At 42.0% G+C, this 24595-nt stretch overlaps 3 protein-coding genes and 1 long non-coding RNA gene across 10 annotated transcripts in view; 3 read left to right on the top strand and 1 right to left on the bottom strand.

The window, feature by feature from the left end:
• The window catches only part of kif26ba (kinesin family member 26Ba), a 51686-nt gene extending 35691 nt beyond the window's left edge, over positions 1-15995 (bottom strand). For all 5 annotated transcript variants that reach the window (XM_057014838.1, XM_057014821.1, XM_057014830.1 and 2 more), the window contains exons 1-2: positions 15700-15995; positions 14311-14703 (exon numbers count right to left, since the gene is read on the bottom strand). In XM_057014838.1, coding sequence (XP_056870818.1) covers positions 14311-14703; positions 15700-15759 — 453 coding nt within the window. In that variant the 5' untranslated portion in view covers positions 15760-15995. The remainder of the gene's footprint in view (positions 1-14310; positions 14704-15699) is intronic.
• On the top strand, positions 15255-16998 carry LOC130514968 (uncharacterized). Its single transcript, XR_008947099.1, has 2 exons — positions 15255-15766; positions 15989-16998. It is a non-coding gene; the product is annotated as an uncharacterized LOC130514968 (long non-coding RNA).
• A 437-nt stretch (positions 16999-17435) lies between these two features.
• On the top strand, positions 17436-21466 carry LOC130514948 (PWWP domain-containing DNA repair factor 3A-like). Of its 3 annotated transcripts, XM_057014874.1 has the most exons (14): positions 17436-17739; positions 17954-17987; positions 18086-18384; positions 18473-18707; positions 18859-18999; positions 19087-19157; positions 19262-19338; positions 19584-19644; positions 19740-19815; positions 19940-19990; positions 20079-20317; positions 20409-20630; positions 20709-20797; positions 20869-21466. In XM_057014874.1, the coding sequence occupies exons 2-14, from the start codon at positions 17981-17983 to the stop codon at positions 20918-20920; spliced, it is 1620 nt and encodes a 539-aa protein (XP_056870854.1). In that variant the 5' UTR covers positions 17436-17739; positions 17954-17980; the 3' UTR covers positions 20921-21466. The 3 variants fall into 3 exon arrangements, with proteins under 3 accessions (XP_056870854.1, XP_056870837.1, XP_056870846.1); XM_057014857.1 differs by having other exon boundaries at positions 20409-20797; XM_057014866.1 differs by having other exon boundaries at positions 17441-17739; positions 17893-17987; positions 20409-20797.
• A 783-nt stretch (positions 21467-22249) lies between these two features.
• LOC130516876 (PWWP domain-containing DNA repair factor 3A-like) lies at positions 22250-24586 on the top strand. Its single transcript, XM_057018256.1, has 9 exons — positions 22250-22308; positions 22414-22490; positions 22734-22794; positions 22890-22965; positions 23091-23141; positions 23230-23468; positions 23560-23781; positions 23860-23948; positions 24020-24586. The coding sequence occupies exons 1-9, from the start codon at positions 22261-22263 to the stop codon at positions 24069-24071; spliced, it is 915 nt and encodes a 304-aa protein (XP_056874236.1). The 5' UTR covers positions 22250-22260; the 3' UTR covers positions 24072-24586.
• Positions 24587-24595: the final 9 nt, after the last annotated feature.

Genomic DNA, 24595 nt, shown 5'->3' with positions numbered 1-24595 from the left:
TGTATGTATGTGTTTAAAAGTCAGAAATGTGAGCATAGCCACTCCTCATGAGGATTTAAATGCATTAAAACACTTGTCATCATTGCAAAGTGTCAGGTGAGTTTCTGTTGCTGCAAATCGCTTCTGCAATAAAACCGATCAAACAGAAAAGGAATGTTTCGTTGAACACATAAAAAAATTTCAAGGTACATTTTTGCTGTTGAACACGGTGAGATTTTCTACTTTCTACTGACTGGTTGACATAATTTCTTTATCAGATATTAAGCAATAGATGAGTTATGGAGATGAGGCATTTTGGATGTTTGTATCTGATCAATAAGAAGGTGATTGGCTGATCTCAACTCTCAGCTGGCAATGATGTGACTCACCGGAACACGGAAGAAAAGAGGGACATGTGAGTAAAAAAGCCATCCTGTTTCCTTACAAACCATTTTCAATGTTATTATTGATTTGCTCTCTCTATATATATATTTCTCTCTCATTATTTAATTTTCATTAAAAATTTTAAAACACTACCTGACAGTCTAAATCACACTGTGTGTTGAGCTGTCATAAACAGAAACAGATATTATTGTAATGCTACATTGTACACACAATAAACCTCTGTAATTAAGTGTGGGTGTGCATGAAAGAGAGGGAGAGGAATAGAGAGACAGAGAGAGAGAGAGACAGAGAGAGAGAGAGAGAGAGAGAGATTTGTATGTCTGTATGTATCCCACAAAGCAACATTTCATCAAAAATATAACCAAAATATAACTTCTCTATGTGTGATCTGCCTGTTAAGCTAGGTCAACACAACAACACACACATAAACAGACCGACCGACCGACCGACCACTGCTTATATGTGTGCATGTGCGCATTTTAGTGCATAGGGTTATCTTGTTAGTCCCGTGAAATAAGAGAATGTGGATATAAAACAATGTCAATGACACACTACACACAAACAAACACACACACACACAAACACACACTCCTGGCTAACAAGTGTAACCATATTTGAGATATATATGTGACTATGTGTTAGTAGAGAGGAGACTGAGCATAGATACACTAGCCTCCTTCCATGCATTTATTAAATTCACCTTCTATACTCTATAACAAATACAGACAGTCTTGTGGGAAAACAGCAATTTTTGAATCGAGAGGATGTGTTCTGGGAGGATTATATTCAGAGCAGGGCATCGGCATGACAACCACAGTGAAAATAAGAAGAAAAGATTTGCTCTCAGACTTCTTTATGAATTCTGTGCAGGTGTTGATGTTGTTCTGCAAATTTCAGAGGGAGAATGTTTGCAGCCAGTGCAAATAAGCAGAATTTCTCTCAATCATCCATTTTGAAGAAACTGTAAAGCATCTAAAGTGCCGGAAAATTCCAAAATGTATCTCAAAAATCTTTTAAAAAGAGGAACACGTGATCTACTTGTCTGACCTCACAGACACTCAAACACAGACACACATTGCAGGACCTTAAAGTGGACATGCTGCTTGGCCCCTGAGATGAGGGCCTCGTTGTTCCAAATCAGCCAAGATTTGGGAAAAAGCCAAGCTGCCTGGAAAACAGGGAAAGGTGAGCTGTGCTGTCAAGAGGAGAGAAGAAGGAGCTCTCTGATAGAGATGGAGTTTCTGTTAATATTCTGGACACACACAGACCCTCATTCAGTCTCTGTGCTCTCTTTGACTCCTTCCATATTTCTGCTCCCATCAATGCTTCCTTATTTTCAGCTCATTGCTCAATAAAAGAGTAGAATTTTGAGTTTACTTTTGGCCAATGTGGGATGAAGTCGAGACAGCGCAGTCTTACATGGAAGGGGAAGCTGGTATTTTACAGAAAAATATATTGATGACATTGTTTACATGAGATTACGGTAAGAATAAAATGTCCGTCGGTGAGCCTTTTTATCTCCTCACGCTTGCTATCGACTGCAGGCATCCCTTAACCTCTGAGTTCATCAGCATTCTGTGTCATAACTGTGAGCAAGTCAGTCTGAGTGCCACAGATAGCCAATGAGCATGTGTGTGTGTGTGTGTGTGTGTGTGTGTGTGTGTGTGTGTGTGTTTTTGTGTGAGAGAGAGATTCATTTAAAGGGCAGGCGAGCACATCTCAGCTCTACTCTGCACGGATGGAGTGGGCGACAAAAAGGAAGAAGCAGCGAAACAGACTGCTGTCTGTGTGACTGTGTGTGTGGTGTGTGTGTGTGTGTGTGTGTGCAGAATATTAACAAAAACTCCAGGAGTATTACCAGAGCTGGTAGTAATGAATGAAGAGAAGGGTAATTGTGTATGAGGGAAGAAAAGGTTTACCTTCCTTGGTCACTCATTTGGAACTCAAACACACACACACACATACACACACACACACTCACACACACATATGCACACATCAGCAGGGTAAGGATCAGTGTATTCATGCAGAAGCGATGCAGACGGTCTGTTCCACCTGCTCTGACAGGATGCTGGCAGCAGAAAGTGGATGTGTATGACAGAGTGATAAAAAACAGTAAAGAAGCAGAAAAATGAGAAACCATGTCAAAGATGCTGTGAAGAAAGTGCTTTAAACCGTGCACGAGTGTGTAAATCCATCAAAGGTGTTGGTGGCCCGTGTTCACAGATACTGATCCCATGATGGAGAATGATGGTGTGTGTCTTCCTGTCTGTTTGTGTGTGTAAGTGACGGATCGAGTTCAGTGTCTGTGCAAGATCAAGGTCAATAACACAGAGGTTATAAATGACACACACACACACACACACACACACACACACACACACACACACACACACACACACACACACACACACACTGAGCATGGAGGGGCAAAGATGTACAGCAGGACAAACAGCAGAAGGGTCAAGTACAGACCTTGCAAAAAAAAACCACCCTCTCAGTAAATGTTTGTTTTCTTTGGTTTCTCAGTATCAGGGCATCTTAGCCTCTTGTCAAACAAGTAAAGTCTCTGTCAGTATCAAAATAAGGAGCAATAAAAAAAGGTTCTCTCTACTTAAGACAAAAATAAGCAGCCTCCAGATAAACCAAGGCCAGTCTTCAGTTTTCAGCTGGAATTGTGGTGTAAATGATACAATTTCAAATCACATTTTAATGTACTTTTCTTTCAGTATTGTTGACTTTTAACGTCAGGCTGTTTACCTGATGAATACATTTCACATTGAGCCAAACTACCTTCTTAACAAACAAGCACGATGAGCAATAATCAGTGAGCTCATTTAGAGAATTACAAACGCTTTTTGCAATTAAATTAGAAATATGGTCAGCTTCAAATAAGTAACTGGGAATGTAATATTTATTTGTACACTAAGCACTGAATTAACCCATCATACAAACCAGCCAGTAAGCTGATTAGTGTAGCAAAAAAATAACCTCAAGCAATAGTGGCTCTTTACTGGTAAGCCAGTGAAAGTCAAGATAACTCACCTCCTCACAATCATCCCTTTGTTTTATTCTGATCCCCCTTGTGACAAATAATTTAAGGGTCCCTACAGGATTCCTCTCTGATTTATTACACACACACACACAGACACACACACTCACACACACACGCACGCACACACACGCACGCACACACACGCACACACACACTCCCTTGTGACGTCAAAATGCTATATTAATAACAAAGACAACTGCAGTAGAACGGTTGTGTTGCCATGGTAATGTAGAAATTAATTAGCTCACATAGTATGTATCTAGCTATAGAGGAACATAATTTGCCACATACAGTGTCTTTGGAGACCAACTTATGCTCGCATGCATAAATGTGTGTATGTTTGTGTTTACAGGGTAATGCTGGTTGTGTTTAATTCTGGTATCTGAGGGGAAACGCTAATACACATTTTCTTCATCTTGCAACTGCATGATGCTTTCTCTATCGTTTTAAGTCCTTCACTTAAGAGCTCTGTTTCATGGCTTGCTGAGCAGAGGCCTTTCTCTGAGCGCTGCTGAGCATTAGACAGCAGGGTCTCTTCATCCACAGAGCCTTTGATGTGTTCATATTCACACATGTTAGAAGCCTTTGATTTGTTTCTTTAATAAAAAAAAAAACAGGCTGTGCTTGAGAAACTCCTGCTGTTACAGAGGTTTTGAAGAGGCCATCAGAGAGGGGTTGAAGCTCATGCCTGGACCACAATGTCCTTCAGGATGTGGATGTGACCTTCATTAACCTGCCAGCTGAGAGGAACATGATCAGTTGCCATAGATGACCTTTAATGTGAGATGACACTACAGAATGGTGTAGAGTGATTTTCTAAAGCCAACCAATGGAATATGAAAAACTGGAACCAGATTAGATTAACTCCCTCCAATTAGGATTCACATTTGTGCATTTTTTAATCTGGCCGATTTTGGGCGTCTCTGCGTGACAGTGCAGGTGATATCATGGACGGTGTATTACGATATACATGAGAGAACAGCTAAAGGGTAGACCACAGCAGGTCTTGATCGCCCTCTAGTGCCAGGCTGCAGTGATGGTAAAGACCTCCCCCTCCCTGTTTGAGGTGGAACTACAGTGGCTGAATAAAAGGGATCGTTCCATTTCTGAATCCACTTTCAGGCCAAATCTTTGTCGCGATGAGTAGAAGTTAGCATTGACAGTCTTTAATAAAACTGTGCATTGAAGTCTATAACCTTTTTAAGGTGACTGTAGAAACATGGTGGAGTATGCTCTAACACTCATGGAGTAGGACCTGGATAAATATCATGATTGAGAGTTGAGTTCTATTCAGGACTGGACGTGAGGATTCCTTTCCTGGGCCCTGTGAGGAGATCTGCCAGTGATAATCTTTCGCATTAATAGCGTAGGCTTCAGGGTCAGTCTTGGCCTTAATCGAAGGCTGATTGAAACTAAAAAAAACTAACCAAAAATTCAAGCTTAAACTTTCATCGAAAATATGCTCAAATATCTACAAGTGAAAAAAATTCTCCGAACATTTAGCTGCTGTTAAAATACAGCAGATAACAAACTTGGTTCATCCGTGTCAGCAGAAGTCAACAAAAAAGTCCACCTAAAATTACAGAAAAAATATTATTGAGGCACTATAATTGGGTCATTTATTAACCTTTAATTGCACTAAATGAGGGGCCCGTTGATAAGCAAACTATAGACAAGGCGGGTTCGTTATTGAACAGGACTGTTCAAAAATCGTGTTTGAGAAAAATGTGACATTACAAAGTTAGAGTTAAGAGTTCCGGAGACTCAAGCACCCCGAACACACTGAGCAATGTTAAGAGAGGCAGCACACAAACTGACCTGTGTCCCTATTTCCCACAGGTGCTTTAAACACATCTGCTCCTTTTCATAAGGGCAACTATGGCCTTTATTCTCACAGCTGTTTACCGTCCTTTTTCCCACTTTTCTCCATGCTGTCCTTTCATTGTATGTGTCCCTCCCTCTCTCTCTCTCTCTCTCTCTTTCTCTCTCTCTCTCTCTCCCGGCCACGTTGCTTCCCTGGGCTGACAGTGATGAATTGCCCGTTGGGTTAGGTGATCCGTCATGCCGCATCCCACACCTGAATACATGCTGTCGCTTCTTCCCTCTCCCCTCTCTTCCCCTCTTCTTTTCAGTATTCTCCCATCCCAAGGTTAGTGAGGCTCAGTGGGGGTAACTGGTACAGATCTGTTGTTTATGTGTGCGTGCGAACACACACACACACACATACTCTAACATTGTTTTAGCATGTTAGTATTTTAGTTTTTTATATTTATGATTTATTGATCCCACATCGGGGAAATTCACGTGTTACAGCGGTAGCCCGTGGTGTACAGTACAGTATATTTCCACTGAACCAAAACTGTTCAGGTTTCTGTGGTTGTTGTGGAATATGTTGTTTAAGATGCTGAATTAAACATTACAAACACTGTAATCCAAAACTAAGTTACACTGACTATATAATGAGCTTTTATGTAAATAAAAGGGAACGGGATAGAAAAAAAACAATTGGTGTAGTTCAAGAGCGTCCACGTTTGATGACTTCAAACCTGTTTGTCATGTGGTTTGCCCAGATGTTTACGTCAGAATCGTATGTGTTTAAATGTAAACCTCAAAGCTTCTCAGACTAGCTAGCTTCCATGTTCGTGCGTTGGCTCGTGCGTTCAAGCTTTTTTCCAGGTTCCAATCACACACAGTAGTGCTAGTTAGAACTGTGGAGCCACAACAGAACTCCACTGTTCACATCAAAAAAGCTTAAGTTGGAAGATTCCCGATATAAAGCACAGCTGGTGCTCAGAGAGACGACACTCATTCCACCACCCGATTCAAAGTACAAGGGAGTAACAAGGGAGGGTTGGTGACAACATGCTAAATGAGTTGGCCACTGAAAGCAGTCTAGTGAATATTACACAGTTCTTGCAAGGCTCATCATATCCTTTCCTTCACCTTGTCATTGTGCTCACAGACGAACACGTGGAAGACGCACTTGACTTTAAGCCTCATTGTTTTGTGAAGCTAAGAATTTTGATTTATCAATTGCTTTGGTGTTTATGTGGATATTGGATATCAGACTACAGAAGAAATAGACCATTTTCTATTATAGAAACTTGCTGGAGACCCCCCTCTGACAGTGTATACAGCTGCAGTCGATATCAAATAACAGTAAACAACAACAATCATTTCAGACCTCAGTTTGAGCTCCGCAGGCTCCATCTGCTCAAGGTAATTGGAAAGTTTAAAAGCTAGAGCCTATTCTCTACGTCTGATTGAAGTACAGACTGGGAACAAACAGCCAATTTAATCTGAGTTTCTCTCTCTCACACACACACACACACACGCACGCACACACACACACACACACACACACACACACACACACACGCACGCACAGCGCTTATTTATTTTTCTTTTTGTTGTTTATATGAATTACTGCCTCTCCTTTTTTCTTTAAAATGTCATTTATCGCATTTTCCTTCTTCCTTCCCTCCATGTTTTACCTTCCCTACCTTATTTTGATGAGAGACCAATTTTATTCTTTTGCCATGAGCTGAAGCATCCTGGCAAATAGTCTCAAGACTATTTGGTTCTTGTTAAAGTAATACAATCCTGTATCTTAAAGATCTGTTCATTCTAAGATCTGGCAGGTTCTCAGGCTTTCACCAGGAACCATAGCTGCCACAGATTATGTGAAAACATTCATTTTCATCCCTCGTCCTGCAGAGGGAATCCCAAATAATCATTTGCTTGAGAAGAACATTTTTGAGTGGCAAAAAGCCATTAAATCCTACACACTGGTCCTCATGTCTCTGGCAGGACAGACTTTCACAGAGCCCGACTGGAAACAGAGACATAAATGTCAGCCTTGTTCTTAACTCACCTTTTGCCCTTTACGATACAAGACTCTCAGTGTTGGGAGGCTGTAGCGCAGTCACATTGCTCAGCAGTGTATTTAGTTCAGAAAGGCCACCACACTGTAAGACAGACCCCTGATCTCTACCTGCACACCCCCAACACATCAGGTCAAGTCTTTCTAATTTTCTACCCTTTTCTCTGTTCTGTTCTGTCTCCACAGATGCGTAGAAACAGAATCTTTGAAGAAAATGCAGTAGGTTTTTAACATTGATTACATTTTCTAATAATATAGATTTAATTATGTAGGATTCACCTGCTGAATGTGAAAATCATTAAATGAGTTTATGATGTGTGCAGCAAATGTGCTTTTTGTCTTTAAATCATGCAGAAGTTGTTTTATTGTGCTTCAAAACAACAGCCCACATTTTTAATTAATGTTTCCGACAAGCATCCATACTGTACATTTATCTCTAATATGATGTAATCATCAGATTACTATGGTAAAATGGGCAAATTAAGAAAAGTCTTACACACAGAGACACATGCACACTCTAACATCAGCATATCATAGTTCCTTATGTGAGATATGACAGATCCATGAGATAAATCTGATGGCTTTTATCTATCCAGTCTTTATCCTGGCTCTAGATGATGAAATCTGAAAAGGATTTAATGGTCTTAAGGAAACAGGAGTAATAAATTCAGATGGAGCAGAAAAATGTGACACAAAAACTACATTTATACTGCATTACCACACACAATGCCTATCAAATATGACATGGCAGGTGGACAGAGAAGACAGGCGTATAACTGCTGCAAAGTGTCAATTTAGTTCATATGAGTGGAGGGGATAGAGAGGCAGTTGCCATGGCAGCCACTGAACTCAAGCAGGAAGCAGGTGTTTTTAGCATTTTTACAACCTGCAGCTGCCCTACGTGTGTGCGTGTATGTATGTGTGTGTGTGTGGGTGTGTGTGTGTGTGTGTGTGTGTGTGTGTGTGTGTGTGTGTGTTTCACATGGTTATACACTAGTGTGATTTGTGCTCAGCTGACATTAGGCAACTTCCTGGTACTCAAACCATCAGCAGGCCAGGCTGGTTACTTCCTCCAGCTCCAGGCTGTCATCTCACTAATGACAACCTGTTCTCCTGTTAATCAGAATCTGCTAGATCATATCTGGTCCTCATGATCAGGTACTTTTACCTGAGGCAACTGTTTTTGGACAGTATCAGTAAGTCAGAGGAATGTCCAGGAGATTAGGAAAGTAAGAGGAATAGATTAGGGTGAAGGGCTGCAAGTCTTTTGGGATCTACAGCCGTATAAACTGTTTCCTAGTGGTTCTGGATCCAGGGATCATGTCTGTTCTAGGGCATAAATTGGACATTGTTCAACTTTCTGAAGGCGTCTGTCATTGACATCAGGGAACCTGCACATTTGAAACTGATCCTTCACCACGAGATCGAGACAGGAACACCACAGGACCTTATGTGGGTGGGATCCAACGATAGAAGTATTTCCATCCCCAAAAGTGTTTTCATGGAAAACGATAAGCCTCTTTTAAAGTTCAGTCTCCAAAATTGTATAACTTGCGCAATGAATCAAGATTACTGGAACTGGAACTGCTTCATCTTTTTCCGTTTGAAAGAGTCTTTAACTTCTCTGGCTTTTCAGAGCCAGCGTTCATCACTGACCCTGGGCTCCTCTGGCTCACTGAAGAACAAAAACAACCTTCTTCAAGGACCACCCGCTCACATTTTTCCTTCATTTCTTCTTCTGTCAACTCTTACACAATCACATCCATGTTTTGGTCCCTATCTTTGGTTGTACCTTCATTCAGAGCCTGAGACCAGTGTTGTTATCTAGACCACACCAGAAGTGACCAAGCTGAACAAGAGATCTGACGTCTGTGAATAAAAAAACATGTCTGTGCTGGATCACTTTGGTTTTCATCTCTGTGGTGAAGTTCACTGCCAGGCCCGTGGGGAGCCATCAATGTAAATTTCTTCCAGCAGGTCTGCAAGCAGCTGCACACTCGTGCTGGCTCACCCTGTTCCCAGAGGGGATCTGCTGGTAGAGATCTGTTGACTGTGAAGATGTGGGGAGTCGAAGGAGAAGTCGGCCTCATGTTTTTCATTAGGGGCTCTGTGCTTCATGACTCTGAACATTACCTTGTTGATAAAATCCATATGGAAAAGGTCCCATGGAGAAGGAGTTACCACCCTAATATACAGCTAACACATTTGTTGCACTACTTAATCTTTCAGTTTTTTTAAAATTTTTAAATTAAAAAAAGTTAGCAAACTAAAGTAGAGAGAAAAATAGGACCTAAATTATAGATTATCTGCAAGTGTGTACTCTTGGGGGAAGGACCACATGGAAACAAACCCAGTAGGAAGCTCGGCCTCAGCATCCCTCCCTACCTCTGTGCATCCATCCATCCCTCTGTGCACCCATCCATCCATCCATCCATCCATCCATCCATCCATCCATCCATCCATCCATCCATCATCCATCCATCCATCACTTCCTCCCTCTATGAAGCCATCCACCCCTCTGTGCATCCATCCCTCTGTGCATCCATCCCTCTGTGCATCCCTCCATCCATCCCTCTCTCACTCTGTGCATCCATCCATCCCTCCATCCATCAATCACTCCCTCCCTCTATGCATCCATCCCTTTGTGCATCCATCCCTCTGTGCGTCCCTCCATCCACCGCCGTCTCACTCTGTGCATCAATCCATCCATCCACCCCTCTATGCAACCATCCACCCCTCTATGCAACCATCCACCCATCTATGCATCCATCCTTCCCGCCCTACATACATGCATGCATCCATCCATCCATCCATCCATCCATCCATCCATCCATCCATCCATCCATCCATCCATCCATCCATCCCTCCATCCATCCATCCACCTGTGCATCCATCTATCCCTCCCTACATACATGCATCCATCCATCCATCCATCCATCCATCCATCCATCCATCCATCCATCCATCCATCCATCCACCTGTGCATCCATCGATCCCTCCATCCACCCATCCCTCCCTCCCTCCCTCCCTCCCTCTGTGCATCCCTCTGTCGTCACCATCTCACTGTTATTGATGAAGCCACCTCTTTATATGCTAATGTCTTTTACACCTAAGAGGCATCAGCCATGATCACACGTAGCCACAGTGGCAAAAGAATGCTCTGTCTTAACCTCCTGCCAAACACATGCATTCATACATGCACTATTATGCACCTCAACACCCCCCACCCCATCACTGTCTCTCACCAACACTGCTAGGAAGATCCCATTAACACTGATGGAGATATGTATGCAGCTCACATCTGTCACACACTGCTGCCGTGGCAACACCAGCCGCCAAGGGAGGCCCACTTATGGTCATGCAATGGGATTTTTCTTTTCCAGGATAGCTCGCTACCTGTTTACAGAGAGACTTCCCCCTGGGGACGGACACCAGAGTAGTAATACTCCAGCATTTGATCTGATAAGCAAACTAATTACACACAAATTACTGGCTTTGGGTGAAAATTTCCTGCTGACTGGGATTAGTTCAACCAGCAGCCCCATTCATTTTTGTGGGTTGGAAAGCCATCTAAAACACAAGGAGGTCTCTATAGCTCACGTGATGGCCACATGCACAAATAATGACGGGGCTATTTCACTTGGCTCGGCCACAGGAGGCTTCGATCAAATTAGAGGGCTTTTTTAACTTCAATTTTTGCATTTCTTAGTTTAGGTTTATTCTAATTCGCTTTAGATTTGGAGAATTCTAGTGATGCTTAACTTACAATAGAAACATCTCAACAGCTTAAATGTAAAGATCTGTTAACTGTGCAGCAAAAGAGAAAATTTAGCCACATATAGGAGGAGTTTGGGAGCTCCAAGCAGCCATTTTTTAAAGAACACATTAACATTTAATAAATCTGGAGTTTCCAGCAAGTTTTTCTGTGACTTAATGTTTAAAAAACATCTTTTGGTTTTACTGTAAAATCTCAACTGCAGCTAAATGTTTAACGAAACTACATACTATAAACGCTCAGCTGATTATTTGCTGGTGACTAAATAACACACACACACAGACACACACATGCACACACACACACACGCACACACACAGATATTGACCCAGTTTACTGAGCTGAATTGGATCGACCAAAAACAGATCACCCTGCATCCATTTATGTTTTTGGGGGGGTCTGAGGGATGAACGTACATGCACAGACGGACGCAGAGATGTGCGCACTATAAAGGAGAGGGAGCACTTAAGTGAGTGCAGCTGTGAAGCCAGATGTGCTTTTGGGTCCTGTGGTTACAAGTGTGTTCTCTTTGCGTGCATGGGTGCGCCTAAGCCGAAAAAACCTACTCGGTTCAGTCTAATCCCTCTCTTCCCTTTCCACGGTCATATTGGCAGGGGGCAGTGCTCTCTCTCCCCCTCTCTCTCTTTCTCTGTTTCTCTCTCCCTGCCCCTCCCTGTGTCTCCAGCTCACCCATTCACAACAGTAATCAAGCAACATAAGACCTTGAATTGAATTCAGTTTAACTGGAAAGATGTAATACTGTCATATATACAGGGATAAAATTAACTTTTAAAGAGTGGGTAAAGAAAAAATCTTCTTTCACTACAAATGAATGAAATGTAGCTAAAGACTGCTTCCAAAAATGAGCATGAGTGTGTGTGTGTGTGTGTGTGTGTGTGCGTGCGTGCGTGCGTGCGTGTGCGCATCTGCATACTAACTATCTAAACTGCCCAGCAAGCAAAACTGAACCTACAAGTACACTTTAACCTAGACACACAAAAATATTCCGTAATTAATTGTGAAGGTCAACATTTGCATACAGTACAGTCATCTGTGCGCATACATGTCTGCATGCTTGCGTGTGTGCATGTGTATGTGTGTGTGTGTGTGTGTGTGTTAGGGTTGTATAAGTTTGTGGTTGATCTTTTTTATTCTTGCTGTGAAGGGTCACATATGTCTGCGTCCTGTGGGAATAACATGAAATCTGTGTTGACAGCACAGCCGGACAGGGACACACGCGCACACACACACACACACACATACTCAGACACAGCATAAATGCTGCTCCGGCACATTTGGAGGAGAGGATGAAAAGGACAAGAGGATGAATTCAGTCTTTTTCTCCAAAAACTTGTAAGGTCAGGTGAAGAACCTCAGATACAACATAAGTTAACCTATAAAGATTCCAGCTCAGACATTCTTTCCACTAACACAGCTAACTTCCCATGATATTGCTGATGGTATTTTCCTTTGGTCTCCTGTTTTGATTGAAATTCCCCTTCTGATCAGCGTTTCATCACTGTCCATCTTTCTGCCCGCCATACCGTGTGACATCTGTGTTTTATTGTCTGCTGTTACAGAGTTTTGAGACATTGAGCTGAACTCCTGCATTCAGATCTGAGCCTGTTTTGCTGTTCCTGTAGAGCCTGAGCTAAGCTCTCATGTGAGTCTGGAACCAGCTGTCTGACGGAAAGACGATAAAGGTGACGTGCCATTATGATTCAGAGCTAAAGTTCCTTCTCTCATAATGGTTTTTCCTTTTCACACTTCGAATTGTGTACATGTACAATGGTTACGCGAGTCTCCATCAACAGCTACTAATTAGTGCAGATTAACGTGTTACTGCAATTACATGATATAAGGTTGCAAAAACAAACAAAACAACAAAATGAGCCAAACTATTTTCCACCAAGAAGACTTCATTAATGACTGAGGAACAACGTAAAATGAGAACATGTGAGCATGCACTCATGGCATTGTGACCTCGCGTTTGTGTGTTCCACAAATCGTCTCTTTAGCCCCTGCATGTGCAGCCCTGTCCACTCCAGGGCTGCACAAAAGAGACGCTTCAATTAATCTAAACTACACACAGCCTCTCAAACACAACTCTAACATTTTAATTAGCGGCCAGCCCACCAACAGCCCCATTAACCCAAACTGGCTCTCACAATTTAAGCTGTCATGTCTCAGAGCTAATAAGAAGCCCCCACATCTGTGTCTGACTGCATCTTGCTGATCCACTTTATTAATCTATTTGTGTTAAATGCACAATAATCTGTAACCAATTAGCTCTGGTTCTGTTGTCTGTTCCGGCTGCACTCAACTAACACTCAGTCAACTCTGACGATAGTTCCTGAAAATCAGTGCGTGGTAGTAACTTTCAGTGCTGCTTCTCTTCCTTTTTGAAATCATCTCTGTTTTTTGAAGCTAAATCTATGAAGCAGAACCTGCAATTGTTGCTGTTTACACAATGCTGTTAGTGAAGGATTTAATTCATTTATGAGCAGAGATATAACAGATATACAGTATGCAGAGCATTAGTTGGCCATCTATCATAGGTTAGCTGTAAAAGCTCCAGGGCTGATGATGCATTAATTGACAATCATTGTACTAATAGAATTAGAATTGATCAAATGAATGACCCTTAAAGAAAAATGCATATAGATAAATAAATAACTCTGCCATGAAAGGGGGGTGAAAAAAAGCAGCAATCTATGTGGAATATGGATTCATGCCTGCACAAATGTTCAATGTCTTTCAGTAATCCATCATCTTAACCCTCCAGAAAATGGAAAAGCAATAGAGAATAAAATTCCATGCTAAAAAATCAAAATAACCCTGCATGCATCATCAATTATTTTCATTTTTGGCGTGGAGTCAGCAATTGATTAACAGCTTCAGATAAGATAATTATCATAAATCCCAGAGGCTGTTGGATCTGCTGTCTGCACCTGATCGAATGAGGTTGTGACAAATTACAGCACGCTTATGATTTATGAGAACAATAACTCCGACCGTACTGCAACACAGTAAGCAAGGGGACGCTGAGGAGCCCAGCATTTCATGAGCAACCAAGTTAATGTGTGTCACAGCCATAATGTCAGAGTTAATGAATGAACATTTATTTTCAGAAACAATGCAACTGGGCAGAAGTGGGCTGTGGGGAATAGAATCCCTCCCTCCCTTTAGGAGACATCAGAGGTGAGCTCATACCTTGCTGGAATAAGGTCCGGGGATGAGTAGTTTCAGGGCCTGTCTTTTAAGTTCTGTCAGTCTCGCATTGCAGTTTTCACACCATATCCCTCTTTCACTGCCAGGAGAGCTTCCACTGCCTGAGGCCGGCGATCCTGTCCCAAAACCAGGGGAGCCGCCTAGAGAACCGGGCGACTCGGTCCCAATCCCTGGAGAGATGGTCCCTGGTGATCCAGAGAAGGACCCTGGTGAGGAGATTCCGGAGCCCGGGGACGGGGTACCAGTGGAGCTCGGCATGGAGCCTGCTCCTTCTGGTGTGGGACGTGTGCTGGAGCGGGCGGTCTCCTCATAAGCCTTTCGGCACCATGTGTCCGGGAAGAAGGTGCCAGATTTGGTTGGAGAAGTGTCAGGAACCTTTGGGTGACAAAAGAGCCATTAATAAATATACTGAATCTTGAATAACTGAAGGTTTTTCATCTGTTACGCTTCTCTGGGTTGGTTTTACAAGCAGGAATGGAAAAAATATATTAATGTCAATGATGCAGCCTTTATACGCTTGTTGTTTGCTGCTTTTGGAGTGAATTGCACAACCAAGGTTTTATCTGAGTACACACATGTACAGAGTAGTAATGAAATAATGCTGAAGTCTTGTATCATGTTTTAAAGACCATAAACCATGGAGTCATGGGCTGAAAATCAATTCTGAGGCAGATGGTAATAATCAATTTTATTCTGTGAATAAGACTCTTTTTTAGATGTTGCACATAGGCAAATGACCACAAGCAGACAGTTAGGGAGGATATTCTTTTTTTAAATTAATGTAAAAATCTAAAATGCTGCCATTACTGCTGGAATACAATCAGGCCATACTGTGTGTAAAAATCCGTGATCACAGGCAGCCACTCGGGAACATCAAATGTGCCACAAGGATTTGGAAAATTAGATATTTTGCAGCCTGGTAAATGCAGCCGCTGAGAACAGGCTCACTGATGTGGTGCAGGCTTGGGGGGGGGGTGGAGCTACTGTATTTCCACAGTGGTTCTACAAGTAAGCAATGAGAGGCTGAACGGTAGAACACAAAGTGGGTCTGATGTGGTTTATAATTGGATGAGATCGTCAGAGACACAGGTGCGTGTGCCCCGACCTCAGTGGATCATAATAAAGATATGCGGGAGTTCTGGCAGTGAAAACGAATGACAGCGGTGATGCATGCGCAAAGCGATCAGTCAACAGGGGACGCAGGTCTGTAATGAAGCTTCACATTCACGGATGCCTGAGAAATGAAACGCTGATTAAACTGCCTGTGAGATGAACCGCGCATCACCGAGTGGATGATGCGATGGACTTTATATCTGACATTACATTACAGATGACAGAGGTGTGTCCACCTCACTCAGATGAATAACCTACCCCATATTTTCGGCTCCGGCTGCTCACGGATCTCTCCTTGGTCCCCGACAGTGAAGTCATGTTGGAGGTGAGGGGGGAAAAAAAACCTCTGCTGCTGTTTCACATTTAAAAAAAAGAGCTCAGGGGATCGATTTCAATGGACTACAATGCCTGTGCAGTTTGTTCCTCTCACTCTGCAGCTAAAAAAAAATAAAGTCACTTCCAAATTGACGTGGATACCAGCTACATCCTCACTCTTGTCTTCAAAAACACACACAAATTCCCCCCTGCGTGCCTTTCTTTGGAGCAGATCCTCCGCCTGACTTTGCAAGAGCCCCACAGAGACGAGGGTCTGGTCGCGGTGGAGCAGCAGACCGCTCCCTGTCAGCAGAGGCTGCTCTGCGCAGCACCGCTCCCGGCTGGCATCGCGCTCAGCCCTGCCTCTCTGCCATCAGCTCCGCGTCCGTGCAGGTAAAGCGGGACTAGCCCGGGGCGGGTCCAGCCTCAGGGGTCACAGGCTCACTGGTTTTGTTTGGACACGATTTACGGGAGCAGACCACCGCAGAGGTGGACTCGGACTTTTATGCCGAAGTGCGTCTGACTTCCACAGGTTCCTCTCTCTGCTGGAACCAGCCCTCGACTGGACGAGCGCACATCTGGAGGAGGGCGGAACCATCCGGCCCCTTGTTATCCACAGGCCAATACACAACCAGAGGTGGCCCCTGAGTGACACCTACCTGATCTAATGCAGGCGGACATTTAGAGCTGCGGCTATTAAATTTGGACGAAGACGGGACTAATGTTTGCAATGTTTAAAGAAACTGTATAAATGATGCGAGTGCCGAGCAACATTTTAATTGCTGAATTTTGTTCAGGGTAGTGGAGCAAACCACATCAACTCCCCCAAGCACCAAATAATTAGCTTTAATTATATAACCTACTTTCCATTTTCGTGATGTTAGAAATAGTTATATAGGCTATATTTCCTTTAGTATCTTTGTGCTACATTCTGTATGTTGTGTTTGTATTCATATTTAAGGTTATATAACTATATTTAATCATGTTAAAATACATTCTTTTGTTATTTTATTTTGTCACCTGTCTTCTTTCAAAATATAATTTATATTTCATGTATATTTTACATCCATGACAGAAAGTCCCATTATGTTTCTAATAAAATGTAAGTATTTACTGCGGGATTCCTGAACAAAATATTTCGATGGAAAGCGATATCCATATTCTATGAGTATATGTCTGTGTAAATGTAGTAACTAATGTTAATGTCTAGATGTCACCCAATTAAGAACCAATTAAGCAGTATTAGCATTTGCGTGGTTACATTTCGCCCCCTACTGTTGTTATGAAGTCAATGCAGACATTGCATTTTGTGACGGGTGGTTCTTCAACCATGGTTGCAACGCTGTAGCATAGTCATTAGGTATAAAAGATAACGTTGCACTGTATCTAGTAAATTATTGATAACATACAATGCATCACCAGATTACGATTCTAGCATTGGTTGACATCCAATAACAACAAAATCTATAGTAGTAGTAGTAGTAGCTGTTGTAGTAGTGTCACTGCTACTACTGATGTCGTTGTTATAACAGTTATATAACAGAGTTAGAAAGTAATTGTCAACATATAAATATAATTATTTGGTTAACATCTGACGTTGTGAAGCAGAACTCGAAAATTGTAAGATTTAACCTGTAGACGTCCTCCTAAACACGAGGGGGCGATAGCGACGTCATCTACGCGTCCATCAACCAGTTAGCAGAAATGACAGAAGAGGTCCAAGAGGTCTTATTCTCCGTCTAAATGTAGACTGCACGCATTTCGAATGCATTAAATATCTCCTTAATATTTATCGTAGGCTTAAAATTATTTTTCCAGTTCAAGTATTAGTACAAAGGAATGCGTGAAGAGCCACCTGCACGATCGCTTTACTTCCGCGGTGCGAGCTGCTAAAGTGGCACGATGTGTGTTGTTTTGATGAGATAATAGTCAAAGTTTATCAAACTATATCGTCTAATTCTGCTTTGAACGTCTGAATAGCCGGTAAGTCCCATGTTTCTGGTCGTGCAAGGTTTCTGTTTTAATGTGTTTGCGGTAACTGTTTTTATCGGGGTTTGTTTATTGCCTCTCTTACATTTACTGTTAAAGGTTGTTTTTCTTTTATAACTTACTTAAGTGCTATTTTTCCTCATGTAGCTGTGCAGCTGAAGTCATACTTCTGATTCAGATCTTGGTTCAGTAAATGCAAGCGCGATAGTTTCAGACTGCTGCAAGTTACTCAGCAATGAAAGGTGATCCACTGTTCAAGTTTCTCAAGTCACTATCTCAACATTTAATTTCAGAACCAAAATTAGCGACTCTAAACGTTTGATTGAAAACTATCTTTTAGGCGGCTCGTTGAAAACCAGAAGTAGGATTTGTAGAAAGGCCCCAGCGGCAAAAAACGCACCAGACGTTCGCAGAAACCCAGAAGTGAATGGTGTGCCTGATTGTGCAATGGTTGACCAGCTGTCTGCGAGTCCTTTATTAAGTACGCCAAAAAGAAGCAGGAGAATCCAACAGAGAGAAGCCGGACTGACCTCCACACCAGTAAAGAGCTTTCCTGATGTCTTTAGCAACATTGCTGAAACCCTCTCTGGACCCAACCCAGTGGAGTTGGAATATACTGAACACAGCACTCAGTCAAAGGTGACATTTTGAATTTAGATTTTTTGTTTTGTTTTCCTGTTAGAACAGTCAGTTCCAAGGTCTCCCTTCAATATCTGTTGTGTTGTAGCCATCAGATTTGGATTCAGCATGCACCAAATCAGTGTGGCGTGGCAGACATTCACGGACTCTCACTTCAAAACTGAAACAAAGACAGAGAAAGAACAAAACAAAGGCATGCAGGAAGAACAGCAGCCTATCAGACAAGACTTCTTACGACAACCAGGAAAAAAACACAGGTGCTACCAGTGCAGAGCCTGAGAAATATAGTAGAAGAAAATCTGAAGAGAAGATTCCTGAAGAAGGTAGTCCTTTGTTAGCACCTGCATCAGAATAAATAAATAAATACAAATTGACATTTGTATTTATTTGAAACACTTTTAGGCATTTGTGAGTAATAATTTTTTTTATTCTTTATTACCTTTCCTGCTCCACCCAATACACACTGGCCTAAAGACTCCCCACTGTCCTCATCGCTGTCCATGCAGCTGTGCCATCAAGAGGAGCAACTTCATACTTCAGACCTCAACTGTGATGAAGATGAGAAACAAGATGAGGAGGATGAAGATCTACCAAGTTTCTTAGAGAATGAGAGAAGTAGAAGATTTATACCTTGATAAAGCTGGACTTGTAGTTTTTAGTCCACCTGCTGCATATTTTAGGTGGCTTATGTTTGTCTTTCAGAACCGACACCAATCAGACAAGGCATGTTTGTGTGGTACAAACTGAGGAAATTTCCATTCTGGCCTTCGTGGGTGAGTGCAGCAGCCTTCATTTCATCTCTTGCCATTCATTCCTTTGTATTGGCTACAAAGATTTTGTTCCTTTTTAGTCTTTTTAACTCTGTTTTATTGCTCAGGTCAAAAGTGTGAACCATAAGCAGAAAAAGGCCAGTGTCTTGTTCATTGACAACCCAAAGATTTACACAAGAAAAGGGTAAAGATTCAAAAGGATTTTCCTGTACAACCACCTTCATTTTTTACACCTTAAGAACAGTTGACTGGTTCACAGCTAAAATAGTAACTGTTGACTTTATGATCATATAACAATTTTATTTTATTGCTTTTTACTGTATAGCACTTTGCTCAACCTTGGTTGTTTTCAGTTTGCTTGTCAAATAAATAATTCCATATCTGATCTGTGAATAACTGACACATTTTCCCGTATCTCTGTTAATGAAGGTTTGCTGTGGCTCTGAAGGCCCTAAAGCCTTTTGACTGTGAGGAGTTTCAGGACCTGGAGGTAGGCATCACTTCTTAATTACTACATGACACTTCGGAAAGCTGGTTTTGTATTTTCCTGCCACCTTGATCTACCCCTCACATTTTTCTACTTAGAGTCAAGCCAAAGAAAACTACCAGGATATAATTGTGTGGTCATTGGAGCTCATATCAGACTATAGAATGAGGATTGGTAAGTATTACGCATCCAGTGTATCTCTGGATAGAAATAAACCTTTCTGTGACAGAGACATTAATGGTTTGATTTCATGCCAATTGATTAAAGAGCTGATTAAAATTTTATCTATGTTATCTAGCATGCCGCTCTTTTTCTGGATCCTTCATTGAATACTGTGCTCATGACATGAGTAAGTCTGACTATGAAGCAGTGATTAATATACCACTTCTACTAGGTCCTGAAAATGAACTTTCTAGCTATTTCTTCAACCGTTTTAGGCCATCCAGTCATGAAGACATTCCCACAGGGTGTATCAGTGAGTCCAACTGTCACCAGTAATGAGGCGATCGAGCCGCTGAGTCGTGAAGGAGAGGACAAGATAAGCGAACCGCAGGAGGACACGAGCAGGACTCAGAAGAGGCTGCTGCCTGACCGGAGTCACGCTGCCCACGACCGCGCTAATGAGAAGCTTGTAAATTTCATTGTGAAGCAGCGCATGGCTGAAGAACGACTTCTGGTAGGATACACATGTGACCAAAGTTCTTGAAGTTGCTCTTACAAGTTGACTGCACACAATGATAGTGTTAATGATGATGTTTCCACTGTAGGCTGTGATCCATGGGCACCAGCAGTCCAGTTGGTACCAGCACTTTCAGAGGGCAAGAGGAAGACGGGTCGTGAACACATACCTGGAAGATCAAAAGCAGCTGGATGAGGTCTACTGCTACCTAAATGAGCTCTACACCACTGCTGCCGCCACCACCTCCAGCCTTAGGAAGTTGAAATTTATTGATCTTGTTACCTTCATTCTAGATGTGCTTCTTCCAGAGGTGAGCATCTCTATTTTATTTTTAAAAGTTGCAAATTGTCTTCCTTTGCGCCCTTTTGTTACTCCTTCTCCCATAAAGGCAATCATCTCCGCAATCGCCGGAGTGGACAAAATCTCACTTCAGAAGGCAGAGGAAAAGTTCCTAAGAGGACGATCTATCAGTGCCAGGTATGAGTTGCGCCTATAGGAAAGCTTTACTGTATATCCTCATAACCAGGGATGTTTCTGTTAAATTTCAGAGAAAGTCAAGAATTAAATGTGATGATTGAGCGCTACATGCAGTCAAAATAACTGCCTCCACCAGGACTTTCCCTATCTCGAACATTCTGTCATGCTGTTGGGAAGAAGTGGATGAATTTTGTGATTGTGTTTTTTTTTGTTTTTTTTTTAAGTTTTCTATTGGCAGCAATTATTTACCTTCATATGTCATGAATTATATCAGATTTCTTCTTTTTTTTAAATATTTTGTCAGTTTATTGTTAGTCATGTACAAGTTCTTGAAATGTATAAATGTACACTAAAGAAATAATATAAGTTTGCTTTTATACCTGGTTTTCAATATCCTCTGCAGACTGTGTGTGTGTTTAACAAATTAATCATAATTGAGGTTTTGAAACTGCATTAGAATAGTTTAATATCAGCATTTTACATCGTCATGGCTGGAAAGCAATTCAATCACGAGGACACCGACTAGTGTGGGATGAAGAAATTATTAGACAATAAGCTTTCTCTGCATATTATTTTATCAATATCACAATGTCTATGTTATTGTGCTAATCAATTATTGCTGCTAACAAACTGCTGTAAAAGCATTTTTTATAAAGTCATTTTTCCAGACTATGAAATCTGTTTTATTAACACATTACCATTTTTTTCTAGCTGCTTAAATATGTTATATCAAATATGAACAAGTGTCATTTTGCTCATTAATGTGAATCCTGATCTGCAATGACCATATGAATTTGAACTAAGTTTAATTAAAGTAAGCTATAAATAAATATGCATTGTACAAATTGTGCAAACCATCAAATATGAAAGGGGAGGAGTGGAGAGGGCAAACGACCTGAACCAATTCTTCAACAGGTCTCAGCCCACCACACCACATCCTCTGCCCCCCACCTCAGCAGCCCAGCCCCCCTCCACCCCTCCCCCCCCTCCCCAGGAGCCGAGCTCCCCTCTACCCCCCCTCCCTCCAACCAGCCACCCACCACAACTTCCCCCAACCCCTCCTCCACCTCCCCTCCCTCTGCTGACCTCCCTCCTCCCACCCTTCCACCTTCTACCACCCCCATCCCCCTGCTCTCACCATCCCCACATCCTCCCTGCTTCACGGCTGACCAGGTGAGGGGAGAACTGAGGAAGCTCCGGCCCCGAAAAGCAGCTGGACCGGATAGAGTCTGCCCCCGGCTCCTCAAGACCTGCGCTGCTGAACTCGGGGAGCCGCTACAACGGGTCTTCAACATCAGCCTGGAGCTGGGGAAAGTGCCCACCTTATGGAAGACGTCCTGCATCATTCCAGTCCCCAAGAAGAACAGACCGAGTGAGCTGAACGACTTCCAGCCGGTGGCACTCACCTCACATCTGATGAAGACTCTGGAGCGGCTCTTCCTCAACCTCCAATCAGACAAGGCATGTTTGTGTGGTACAAACTGAGGAAATTTCCATTCTGGCCTTCGTGGGTGAGTGCAGCAGCCTTCATTTCATCTCTTGCCATTCATTCCTTTGTATTGGCTACAAAGATTTTGTTCCTTTTTTAGTCTTTTTAACTCTGTTTTATTGCTCAGGTCAAAAGTGTGAACCATAAGCAGAAAAAGGCCAGTGTCTTGTTCATTGACAACCCAAAGATTTACACAAGAAAAGGGTAAAGATTAAAAGGATTTTCCTGTACAACCACCTTCATTTTTTACACCTTAAGAACAGTTGACTGGTTCACAGCTAAAATAGTAACTGTTGACTCTATGATCATATAACAATTTTATTTTATTGCTTTTTACTGTATAGCACTTTGCTCAACCTTGGTTGTTTTCAGTTTGCTTGTCAAATAAATAATTCCATATCTGATCTGTGAATAGCTGACACATTTCCCGTATCTCTGTTAATGAAGGTTTGCTGTGGCTCTGAAGGCCCTAAAGCCTTTTGACTGTGAGGAGTTTCAGGACCTGGAGGTAGGCATCACTTCTTAATTACTACATGACACTTTGGAAAGCTGGTTTTGTATTTTCCTGCCACCTTGATCTACCCCTCACATTTTTCTACTTAGAGTCAAGCCAAAGAAAACTACCAGGATATAATTGTGTGGTCATTGGAGCTCATATCAGACTATAGAATGAGGATTGGTAAGTATTACGCATCCAGTGTATCTCTGGATAGAAATAAACCTTTCTGTGACAGAGACATTAATGGTTTGATTTCATGCCAATTGATTAAAAGAGCTGATTAAAATTTTATCCATGTTATCTAGCATGCCGCTCTTTTTCTGGATCCTTCATTGAATACTGTGCTCATGACATGAGTAAGTCTGACTATGAAGCAGTGATTAATATACCACTTCTACTAGGTCCTGAAAATGAACTTTCTAGCTATTTCTTCAACCGTTTTAGGCCATCCAGTCATGAAGACATTCCCACAGGGTGTCTCAGTGAGTCCAACTGTCACCAGTAATGAGGCGATCGAGCCGCTGAGTCGTGAAGGAGAGGACAAGATAAGCGAACCGCAGGAGGACACGAGCAGGACTCAGAAGAGGCTGCTGCCTGACCGGAGTCACGCTGCCCACGACCGCGCTAATGAGAAGCTTGTAAATTTCATTGTGAAGCAGCGCATGGCTGAAGAACGACTTCTGGTAGGATACACACGAGACCAAAGTTCTTGAAGTTGCTCTTACAAGTTGACTGCACACAATGATAGTGTTAATGATGATGTTTCCACTGTAGGCTGTGATCCATGGGCACCAGCAGTCCAGTTGGTACCAGCACTTTCAGAGGGCAAGAGGAAGACGGGTCGTGAACACATACCTGGAAGATCAAAAGCAGCTGGATGAGGTCTACTGCTACCTAAATGAGCTCTACACCACTGCTGCCGCCACCACCTCCAGCCTTAGGAAGTTGAAATTTATTGATCTTGTTACCTTCATTCTAGATGTGCTTCTTCCAGAGGTGAGCATCTCTGTTTTATTTTTAAAAGTTGCAAATTGTCTTCCTTTGCGCCCTTTTGTTACTCCTTCTCCCATAAAGGCAATCATCTCCGCCATCGCCGGAGTGGACAAAATCTCACTTCAGAAGGCAGAGGAAAAGTTCCTAAGAGGACGATCTATCAGTGCCAGGTATGAGTTGCGCCTATAGGAAAGCTTTACTGTATATCCTCATAACCAGGGATGTTTCTGTTGAATTTCAGAGAAAGTCAAGAATTAAATGTGATGATTGAGCGCTACATGCAGTCAAAATAACTGCCTCCACCAGGACTTTCCCTATCTCGAACATTCTGTCATGCTGTTGGGAAGAAGTGGATGAATTTTGTGATTGTTTTTTTTTTTTTAAGTTTTCTATTGGCAGCAATTATTTACCTTCATATGTCATGAATTATATCAGATTTTTTTTTTTAAAAATATTTTGTCAGTTTATTGTTAGTCATGTACAAGTCTTGAAATGTATAAATGTACACTAAAGAAATAATATAAGCTTGCTTTTATACCTGGTTTTCAATACCCTCTGCAGACTGTGTGTGTGTTTAACAAATTAATCATAATTGAGGTATTGAAACTGCATTAGCATTTTACATCGTCATGGGTGGAAAGCAATCACGAGGACACAGCGACTAGTGTGGGATGAAGAAATTATTAGACAATAAGCTTTCTCTGCATATTATTTTATCAATATCACAATGTCTATGTTATTGTGCTAATCAATTATTGCTGCTAACAAACTGCTGTAAAAGCATTTTTTATAAAGTCATTTTTCCAGACTATGAAAT

The sequence above is a fragment of the Takifugu flavidus genome, chromosome 2, assembly GCF_003711565.1.
Source record: "Takifugu flavidus isolate HTHZ2018 chromosome 2, ASM371156v2, whole genome shotgun sequence".
Taxonomy (NCBI): domain Eukaryota; kingdom Metazoa; phylum Chordata; class Actinopteri; order Tetraodontiformes; family Tetraodontidae; genus Takifugu; species Takifugu flavidus.
The sequence above is the reverse complement of the archived record's forward strand: the minus strand, read 5'-3'. Positions and strand labels throughout refer to the sequence as shown.

What these genes read in the sequence shown, in the direction of transcription:
- LOC130514948 (XM_057014857.1), top strand. An exon ending in AACACAGCACTCAGTCAAAG is followed by an intron (nt 18,385 to 18,472) that starts GTGACATTTTGA and finishes GTTGTGTTGTAG; the next exon opens with CCATCAGATTTGGATTCAGC. An exon ending in ATACTGTGCTCATGACATGA is followed by an intron (nt 19,991 to 20,078) that starts GTAAGTCTGACT and finishes CAACCGTTTTAG; the next exon opens with GCCATCCAGTCATGAAGACA.
- LOC130516876 (XM_057018256.1), top strand. Translation starts at nt 22,261, where the DNA reads ATGTTTGTGTGGTACAAACTGAGGAAATTTCCATTCTGGCCTTCGTGG. An exon ending in AGACTATAGAATGAGGATTG is followed by an intron (nt 22,966 to 23,090) that starts GTAAGTATTACG and finishes CATGTTATCTAG; the next exon opens with CATGCCGCTCTTTTTCTGGA. An exon ending in TAGATGTGCTTCTTCCAGAG is followed by an intron (nt 23,782 to 23,859) that starts GTGAGCATCTCT and finishes TCTCCCATAAAG; the next exon opens with GCAATCATCTCCGCCATCGC.